The following is a 9945-nucleotide window of genomic DNA, read 5'->3' on the forward strand; positions in this document are numbered from 1 at the left end:
GCGGCTCACGGCGCTCCTCGCGGCCCCTCCGACCCGCGGTGCTGGTCCCGCCGCCGCTCACCCCGCGCCCTGTCCGCAGCCCCGCTGGGAGTGCGGGCCCTCGCCGTGCAGCACTCCTTCCGGCCGGGGTCCCCGCTGCCGCTCCGCGGTGGCCGAGCTCCCAGGGCCGCCGCTGCCGCGACCCGGCACGGCCTGTGCCCCGGGCAGGTCCACGCGTGGAGAACCGTGTGGGGCCGGCGGGCTGCCCAGACACCAGGGCCGCGTCCTGAAACTGGGCGATTTCTGACCCGGCGTTGACCCTTTTGTTTTCTTAATAAATATTCTTTTCCTCATTTCAAAAGTAACGTTTATTGTAGTAACTTTTAAAAACATAAGTAAACAGAAAGGCAAAAGTCCCCAGTAATTCTTCTATCCTGAGACACCTGTTCACATTTGCTCTTTATCTTTCCTTTTCCTATTCAATATATAGTTTTTTATTTTCGTTGCAGAAAATAATCAGGTTGTCATACATGCTTTACGACACTTTCCCCACCTGGCATCGTCTTCGCCTCTCCCTGTCCCACAGCCCTGGGCGGCTGCACGGGGTGCACCTGCCGCCAGCAATGACCGTCCGTGGCGGGCACACTGCTAGGCGCCCAGGGCCCTTCTCCATGGCCTTCACATTCGTGGAGGGGAGCAGTATACACGTGCTGTGTACAAATAAGACTTTCGGACAAGATGAGGGAAATCAGACGAGGTGACCGGGCATTTGGCAGGGAGGACCTGTGGGACCAGCTGCCCAAGGACAGTGGTCTGCGGAGGGGGGTGGACGCGGGCCCAGGTGCGGAGCGGTGGATGGAGAGAACCCGCCTGTGAGGGGTGAGTCACCACTGCAGGGTTGGGGGCGTGCGGTGGCCCTTGGCAGGTTGTGAGTGGACTCCAGGTCAAGGAAGAGGATGCAGCACGCCCCACAGATGGTCAGCGTTTTGCCGGAAGGTACGCATGCAGAAGGGTGGGGGTGCTGGGAAGGGCCTTTGGGTCCTCAGCACTGACTGCACCCCCTCCCATCTCTTTGCCAGGAAGATGGGAAATGACTCCTGGTTCTCATGTGCTCCTGTTGCCAGTGAAGGTGGCATTTCCCTTCTGATGCTTTACTGGGTCTTCAGTTTCTCCATTTTCCAGTTGACAGAACTTCCAAATGCCCTGGCTCTTTTATGATGCTAAAAACCCAGGCCAACACACGAATTTTAAGAAGTTATTCACCCTCTGTCCCCTTATCCATATCACCCCCTGAAGGACAAAGGGGGAGTGCCAGTCCTTTCCTGATGTGGGTAAGGATTCCAGTGCTTTTACCTTCAGTTCTGAGAATGTCTAACTTATTGGCCCCCTTTCCTCCCCGCTTGGTAGAATGAACCTTGCGGAGGCCGCAGCTTTGCCTGGAGCCATCTTCATTCTCCCCATACGGGCCCCAGGCTGTGGGATGCAGGGCTTCCTTACTTGTCCTGTTAGCTTCCCTGGCACAGTCTGGGCCGCAGACCTGCAGACAGGGCCAAAGCTGGCTTTGCACCAAACACCTCACCTGTGCAGGGGGCTGGACTGTGTCTCCTCAAATTCATGTCAGAGTCCTGACTCCAGTCCCTCAGACCCTTAAATAGGGTGTCGTGGGTGTAATTAGTTAGGCTGAAGTCATGCTGACGTGGGGTGGGCCCTAATCCACAGGACTTGTGTTCCTATAAGAAGGGGGCATTTGGACACAGATAAACACAAAACGGCCTTGTGAAGATCGGAGAGATGCTGCCACAAGCCAAGAAACTGATGGAAGCTGGAGAGAAGCCTGGAACAGACCCTTCCTAGCACCTCCAGAGGGAGCGCCGCTCTGCTGGCGCCTTGACCGCAGACTTCTGGCCTCCGGAACCCTGAGAGGACACATTTCTGTTCTAAGGGACCCGGTCGTGGTACCTTTGTTATGGCAGCCCCAGGCAGCTGATGCACCCTGCGTGCCGCCATCCTGGTAAGTGCAGATTATGCCCTGCCCAGTTGTCTCTGAACCCATGGGCTACACCTCAGCTGGGTGTGTCTTAGCTCTGGTTGCACATTTCTTTTTTCTTGATGCACAGAAGGGTAACTGGAAGTGGCCTGCGCAGACCCAAGTGGGAACAGTTCCAAGTGGGATAAAACTGCCTGGGTAGTAAGAACGAACTGTGGTCCTTTTTCTACAACAGTAGAGGCTGCTATCAGGCCGAGGGTCTCATCCTCACCTGGTATTTAACCAAGCTCGCTCAAACCCACTTCACGGAGGATCTGCTAGGGCTGGCACTGTGCTGGCTGTTGAAGAGACAGCCGTGAGCACAACAGAGACCTACCTCCCTGTGCTGTGGCATTTCATCCGAGCAGGAAAAGAACAGTCACATGAAAATGCGCGTAAGAGAAAATAAATATACATGAAACAGCAACAGCAATGGTAATAAGTCCTATGAAGGAAAAAGCAGAGAAAAGAAGGAACTTCCTATGGGCGAGGGAGGTGTCAGGGAGTCTGAGTAATGACCTGGAGGTCAGGTGGGAATTACCCAGGCAGAGTTCGAGCCACTTAAAGGCAGGTGCCTAGGATGGCCTTGGCCTCAGCCTTGGCAGCTCATGAAGCAAACAGCTGGAGGCACCCTTGGCAGACCTACCCAGACATCACATTGTGCTCACTCCTGCGATTGGTGCATGCCCATCCCTGCAGACATGACTGTGGGAGGGCCATTCTGGTCTCAGTTTGCCTGGAAAAGCCTGTTTGCCCCTGTTCTGGTATTTTGTTAACAGTCCTCTTTTGGATAGTAAATTATATGGTCACCCAGCTGAGGGGATTTTGTCTATAGACTCAGTGCTTCCAAACACCACGGGGCCATCCTAGAGATGGTCAACAAGAAAGGGCACACTTTTGCCCTAACCAGTTTGCTTAGTGGATAAAGTGTTAGCCTGTAGACTGAAGGGTCCCAGGTTCGATTCCAGTCAAGGGCACATACATCAATTGCAAGCTTGATCCCTAGCTCTGGTTGGGGCATGTGCCGGAGGCAACCAATCGATGTGTCTCTCTCACATCAATGTTTCTCTCTCTGTCTCTTCCACAGTCTCTAAAAATCAATGGGGAAATATCCTCGGGTGAGAATTATAGAAAGAAAGGGAAGAAAGGAAAGGTGAAAGGAAGGAATGCTGACGGGGGGTGGGCCCTCGCCACCGCGCACTGTGGAAAGGAGGAAGGAAAGGAAGGAAGGAAGGGAGGAAAGAAGAAAGAAAGGGCACACTTCCCATGGGTCACTGCTTATTTCAATCAGTTCTGGATTAGACCAGCTTGGTCGTGGTACCCCAAGAAGGGCCCAGTCTTAGAACTCTCTTTGTATTCACTACATGGATTCATCGATTACAAAAGCACACACCCAGCATTGACCTAGTATCTCTTTTCTGGTATCTCCCACTACCACCCAGACAGTTATTGGCTGTCTGTCTTCCGTTTTGGCGTATGAGCTCCTTGGAGGTAGAAAATGTGTCTGCCTTGTTCACTGCTATAAAACCTGCACTACTTGTATACCAACACATTGGATAAGCTAGATGAAATGGACAAATTCCTAGAAACAATCTACCAAAACTGAATCATGAAGAAATAGAACATCTCAATAGACCTATAACTGTTAAGGAGATTGAAGCAATATAAAAAACTGCTCTGGCCTGTGTGGCTCAGTTCGTTGGAGCCTCGTCCATACACCGAAAGGTCACAGCTTGATTTCTAGTCAGAGCACATACCTAGGTTGCAGGTTTGGTCCCCAGTTGAGGTGTATATAGGAGGCAAACAATCAATGTTTTTCTCTCTCTAAAAATTAAACAATTTAAAAAACAACAACAAAGAAAAGCCCAGGACTAGATGGCTTTACTGGTGAATTCTACTACACACTTAAAGAAAAGTTAACACCAATCCTTCTTAAACTCTCCCCAAAAATTGAAGAGGAGGGAATCCTAATCCTTTCTATGAAGCTCACATTACCCTGATATAAAAGCCAGACAAAGACTCTATAAGAAAATACTGCAAAAAATATCCCTTATGAACATTGATGCAAAATCCTCAACAAAATACCAGGAAACCAAATTCAACAGCATATTGAAAGGATCATACATCATGACCAAATAGAATTTTTTCCTGGAATGCAGGGATGGCCCAACATCCTTTAAATCAATAAAAATCAATCTATGTAATAATACACTACATTAACAGAAACATGATCATCTTACTAGATGAAAAGGCATTTGACAAAATTCAATACCCTTTCATGATAAAAATACTCAATAAAAATATTTAAAAAATTGCCCTAGCCGGTTTTACTCAGTGGATAAGAGTGTCGACCTGCAGACTGAAGAGTCCTGGATTCAATTCCGGTCAATGGCACGTACCTCGGTTGCAGGCTCCTCCCTGGCCCTGGCCCTGGTCAGGGCGTGTGCAGAAGGCAACCAATCGATGTGTTTCTGTCACATTGGTGTTTCCTTCTGTCTTTCCCTCTCTCTTCCACTCTCCCTAAAAATCAATGGGAAAATATCCTCAGGTGAGGATTAAAAAAAATAAATAAAAAAAACTTTTCAACATAGTAAAAGATATATGTGGAAAAGCCTAAGCAAACGTCATAACAGTGAAAACTAAGAAAACTTTTCCTTTAAAATCAGGAACAAGAGAAAGATGCCCCACTTCTCTATTAACATAGTATTGAAAGTTCAGAGCAATTGAGCAAGAAAAAGAAAGAAAAGTTATTAAAATTAGAAAGGAAGAAGTAAAATTATTTCTGTTCATAGATGATATGATCTTATGGAAAATCATCAAGATTAAGGAACTTAAAGATTCCACAAAAAAACAGAATAAACAAATTCAGCAAAGTTGTAGGATCAACACACAAAAATATGTTTTGTTTCCACACACTAAGAATAAACAAACCCAAAAGGAAATTAGGAACACAATTCCATTTACAGTATCATCAAAAAAATAAAATGTCTAGGAATAAACTTAACCAAGGAGACGAAAGACTTATACACTGAAAACTACAAATTATTGCTGAAAGCAATTAAAGAAGACACATCAAATGGAAAAACAACCCATTTCCATGAATAATAAAATAATATTTAAGATGCCAAGACTACCCATAGCCATCTACTGGGTTCTATGTAATTCCTGTCAAAATTCCAATAGCCCTTTGCAGAAATAGAGAAGCTAATCCTCAAATTCATACAAAAGTGTAAGTCAAACAATCTTGAAAAAGAAGAATAAAGCTGGAGGACTCATATTTCCTGATTTCAAAGTGTGGTACTACCATAAAAATAGACATACAAATGAATAAAATACAATAAAGAGCCCAGAAATAAACCCTTCCCCATACGGTCAAATGATTTTTGACAAGGCTGTCATGATCATTCCATGGGGAATGGGCAGTGTTTTCAACAAATAATGCTGGGAAAACCAGATATCCACCTGCAAGAGAATGAAGCTGGACCCTTACCTCACACCATATACAAAATTCAAAATGGATCGAAGACCTAAATTTCAGAACTGAAATGATAAAAATCTTAGAAGGAAACATGAGGGGGAAAGAAGAAAAGAAGATATGTAGATGGCCAATAAGCACATGAAAAGATGCTCAATGTCACTAATCATTAGAGAAATGTGAATCAAAATCACAATGATTATGGAGTTTCAGTGGAACCAAAAAACAGAACAAAGCAAAAACACCACAATGAGATACCACTTTACACACATTAGGATGGTTATAATAACAATCACGCACACACACACAACAAAACAAAAAAAAAAAGAGAGAGAGAGAAAATAAGTGTTGATGAGGATGTGGAGAAATGAAAACCCTTGTGCACTGTTGGTGGGAATGTGAAAAGGTGCAGCTGCTGTGGGAAACAGTATGTGGTTCCTCAGACAGTTAAAAATAGAACTACCATATGGTTCAGCAATTCCACTTCTGGGTGTATGTACACACAAAAGAAGTGAAAGCAGGGACTTGAACAGATATTTGTACACCCATGTTCATAGCAGAATAATTCACTGGAGCCAAAACATGGAGATAATCCAAGTATCCATCAACAGAGAATGGATAAACCAAATGATCTATAATAATAAAAGGGTAATATGCTAATTAGACTGGACGTCCTTCCTTCCCGGACAAAGCCGCAGCGGGCCGAGGCAGAGGCAGCAGAGGCCCTCGGCCTGGGCAGCGGGTGGGGGGCTGGGGCCAAGAATTTCGTGCATCAGACCTCTAGTACTAGTATATACATACAAAATCGGATTGTATGCTATGACATGGATGAACTTGAGGACAGTAGGCTACATGAAATAAGCCGGTCATAAAAGGACAAACAGTGTATGATTGCACTTATATGAGGTAGCCAGCGTTGTCAAATTCATACAGACGGAGAGTAGAATGGTGGTATCCAGGGGCTAGGGAGAGGAGGTGATGGGGAGTTAGTGTTTAATAGGAGGAGTTTCAGTTTGGGAAGATGTTCTGGAGCTGGGTGACAGTGATGATTGCACAACAATGTGAATGCACTCAATGCCACAGAGCAGCACACTTAAAAACAGTTAAAATGATAAATGTTATGGTGTATGTTACCACAATTTAAAAAATCTCTGCACTAGCATTCAGTGCAATTTGTTGAGTGACTGAATGAACATGTAATAGAAAATGCTGTTTTCCTTTGGGCAACAAGGTGAATAACAGGTCTTGGTCTCAGATGCTCACAACTGGATGCAGTGCCACAGCTGTGCTTTATTGGAGCACCAGGGTGAAGGGCAGCACAGGGACCACCTGCTTGGGAGCCCACCCCCTTACCCTGAAGCAAGCCGGGCCACTTGGGGTGGGTGGTGAGGTCTAGATGCTCACAGAATCCCGGAAGCTGCGCCCTGGGGGATGGAGCAGACTTGGCGGGTGGGCATTGAGGCAATGGCAGAGCATGTGGAGCGGCCACCACGCTCGGGGCAGCAGAATTCCAGGTATGCCTATGGCCAGAGAGGACACCTGGATCTCTGAAGCCACCAGCCCCTTCCTTTCTGGATCCCTACGAGGAAGTTCCCTTTGCCGTCTTTCCCTTCTGTGTGGCTTTGCCGGGTCCAGGCCTCTGCTCCCAGGTCACCTCTGTCCACTGCCCACCCTGGGCTGGTGTCCTAAGGACACGGTGGCACCCAGTCCACTAGTTCTTGCATATGTGTGGGTCTCCCTTTACTGCAGTACAAGCTCCACAGGGCCACCACGCAGCCACAGCACTGCTGGGCACGCGGCAGGTGCTCCATTCCTGCTTAAGTAAATAAATGAGGGTGAGCCTGGAGAAGAGGAGAACTCTCTGATGGGAGAGAACAGGAAAGTTATAGAGAGAAGCCCAATAGAGGGAGAGCTTGGGACCCATGTCTGGGCTTATTTCAGTCTGTGGTCAGCAGACAGCCGTGGAAGAGCTCTGAATAACAGCAGAGTCTCACTGACACTTCCAGATGCGGGTCCGTTCTCGTGTCAGCAGCGAACCACGGGTGGGATTACAGGCTCCCGGCTGTTGTGTGTGTTTAGGGCTCCCTGAGGGTGGCCAGGGGGTGCAGCATAGGCTTTGGGTTTGGCCTGGGTTCCTGTCTTGCTCCCCCATCTCACCAGCCAGCTGACCTCCTTCATGAGGCATTTAACTCCTTTGAGCCTGTTTTCACTTCTGGAAATGGCACCAATCCTACCAGCCATGACACCCATCTAGACACGGATCTCCAAAGTGGCACCACTAACACCCACGGTGTCATGTGAGTGCTGACTGTGTACTCACCACCCAGGGGATGTTCTAAGTGCTTTGGAAGCAGCTGGTGAGTGTGGTCCGGTCTGGGAAGAACTGAGCACAGTGCACCCGATACATGCTGGGTGACGATCACTATTTGTAAACAAAGAAATGGAAGTGTCAGAGATGAGGATGCCCAGTCAGGATGGCTTCCTCTGCACACAGTAGCCTCCAGAAGTTTCCGGCTTCCGTGAACCACACCGCCGGAGGGGAAGGTGATGGAAGTGCCCAGGCAGGGTCTCTGGGCCTTACAGACTCTGACCTGCAGGCTGAGCTCTGTTTATCTGCCCTAGCTCACTCCGGGGAGTCAGTGGTCCAAGAGTTACTCCCTTTCAGAGCCATATAGGCTGTCCCCAGGAGGAAGGAGGAAGGAGGGAGGGTGACAGCTGGAATTCAGGTAGGAAGGCCTTAGCTCCAGACCCTCAGCAGCTCACCAAGGTGTGAAAGGGTGGAGGAGGAAGCTTATCCCTCTCCTGCCTCCCCTTCCTCCAGTCTCATCTTCCTCATGCTTGTACCTCCCAGCTAAGGCACTGCTGAGGGGCCCCTATTGGGGGAGGATGGCTGACTATGTGAGGGCAGATTTTGACTCAATTCGGAGTGAAGACTTCAACTGAACTGCCTGCAAGTGGAGCAAGTGGCCCTGAGAGGCTGCTGGCCGAGGCCGAGGGCCCGTCAAGGATGCTGCTGTGGGATGGTCTGGAGCAGACTTCCTGCTCTGGGTCTGTAATTCTGAGTTTGCAGTGGCCAGGATGGGACAGAGTGAGGGAGCACACACAGGTTCCTTACTCCAATTTAGGGGCCCACTCTGCTCCGGCCCCTGCGAAGGGCGCGGAGGACACAGCAGCTGGGAGGGCCAGGCAGGGTCTGCCGAAGGACACCTGAGAAAAGATCCCCGCCAGCGGAGCGGCCGCCCATACATGCCAAAGACGCTGACCAGCCAGGTGAGGGGGGAGGAGTACTTCAGGGCAAAGGCTGGGGGCCCACAGCACCTCTACACCCCCTCCTCCTAAGCCACCAATGGGGCTGTCATCTGGGACACAAACACGGACAGAGCACCTGCTGCCCTCCCCACCCTCAGGTCACCTGGCCTGGGGGCTCTGACCAGCGTTCCTGGGCAGCTCAGTTTTAGATAATCGCTCCCTTTTTACAGAGCTGACCTGTGCCAGTGCTCCTGCCCCCCTGGAGCTGAGCATCAGGGAAGTCCAGGGGCAGTAGAAGGGAGGACGGGTGTCCTCAGCCAGGAATGAGGGGGGAGTCAGGAGGGAAGGGAGCAGCGAGGAAGGGACTGGAGGAGCCCTCTGCCCGCTGCTGAGTCAGAACAAAGTTAGAGCCAAGCAGTGTCTCCTCTACCTTTTCCTGGGAAAGGACATCCTCTGGGGTCTCACCCCTCACTCGGGGGTTTCCTGTACCCGCAGCCCATCTCTCACCTCACCCAGTGTCCCCGGCCCCCTTCCCTGCAGGTCCCTCCCCGTGTTCCCCCCATAACACCCTGGCCGCCCTCTCCTGGCAGGGCACCCGTTCACCTTCTCCTGCAGGGGGTCTCCCTTCTCCGCCCTCCCCACGGGTCCCCGGGCCCACTTTCTCCCTCGGAGGGTCCCCCGCTTACCTTCTCCCCCGGAGAGCTGCCCAGGCCGACCTGCTGCTCAGGTCCGTCTCCAAGCCCACCTTCTCCCCTGGGTCCCCGACCCACCTTCTCTCCCTAACCGGGGTCCGGACCCGCCTTCCCCCAGGACGGATCCCCAGCCCGCCTTCTCCCTCGGAGGGGTCCCCGGCCCACCTGTCCCCCAGCAGGTCCCCGGGCCCACCTTCTCCCGGGCAGGTCCCCGGCCCGCCTTCCGCGGCGGGAGCGGCGCCCAGGCGGCAGGGGGAGGCGGCCCCACCCCGGGCCGTGACGTAGAGGCCGCTCAGCGGCCGGGGGTCCCTTCGGTGGGGCCGCGGCTCCCCGTCAGCCGCCCGCCGCCCCCATGGGCCATTCCATAATAAGTCCACATGCCCGCGACTTTGACAGACTCGGCCTGTAACGGCGTCCGTAGAAGGGTCCAGGTCATGCTAGAGACTCATTCTTTAGAAAGTGTCCCTATTACTGTTGGTTGGTGCTGAGATTCGGGGCAGATGAAGTAACAATATGGAAAAAGA

At 50.6% G+C, this 9945-nt stretch overlaps 1 protein-coding gene and 1 long non-coding RNA gene across 2 annotated transcripts in view; one reads left to right on the forward strand and one right to left on the reverse strand.

The window, feature by feature from the left end:
* Nucleotides 1–154: 154 nt before the first annotated feature.
* On the reverse strand, nt 155–9396 carry LOC106694689. Its single transcript, XR_002826653.1, has 3 exons — nt 8596–9396; nt 7801–7902; nt 155–1199 (listed from the first exon to the last, which is right to left on the reverse strand). It is a non-coding gene; the product is annotated as an uncharacterized LOC106694689 (long non-coding RNA).
* Nucleotides 9397–9798: 402 nt separating this feature from the next.
* PHF2 (PHD finger protein 2) overlaps nt 9799–9945 on the forward strand; it is an 87992-nt gene continuing 87845 nt past the window's right edge. The window contains 1 exon segment of the mRNA XM_023745750.1: nt 9799–9898. Within this exon segment, the coding sequence (XP_023601518.1) occupies nt 9799–9898 (100 nt within the window).

This window comes from Myotis lucifugus, unplaced genomic scaffold (genome assembly GCF_000147115.1).
Source record: "Myotis lucifugus unplaced genomic scaffold, Myoluc2.0 scaffold_577, whole genome shotgun sequence".
Lineage (NCBI taxonomy): Eukaryota > Metazoa > Chordata > Mammalia > Chiroptera > Vespertilionidae > Myotis > Myotis lucifugus.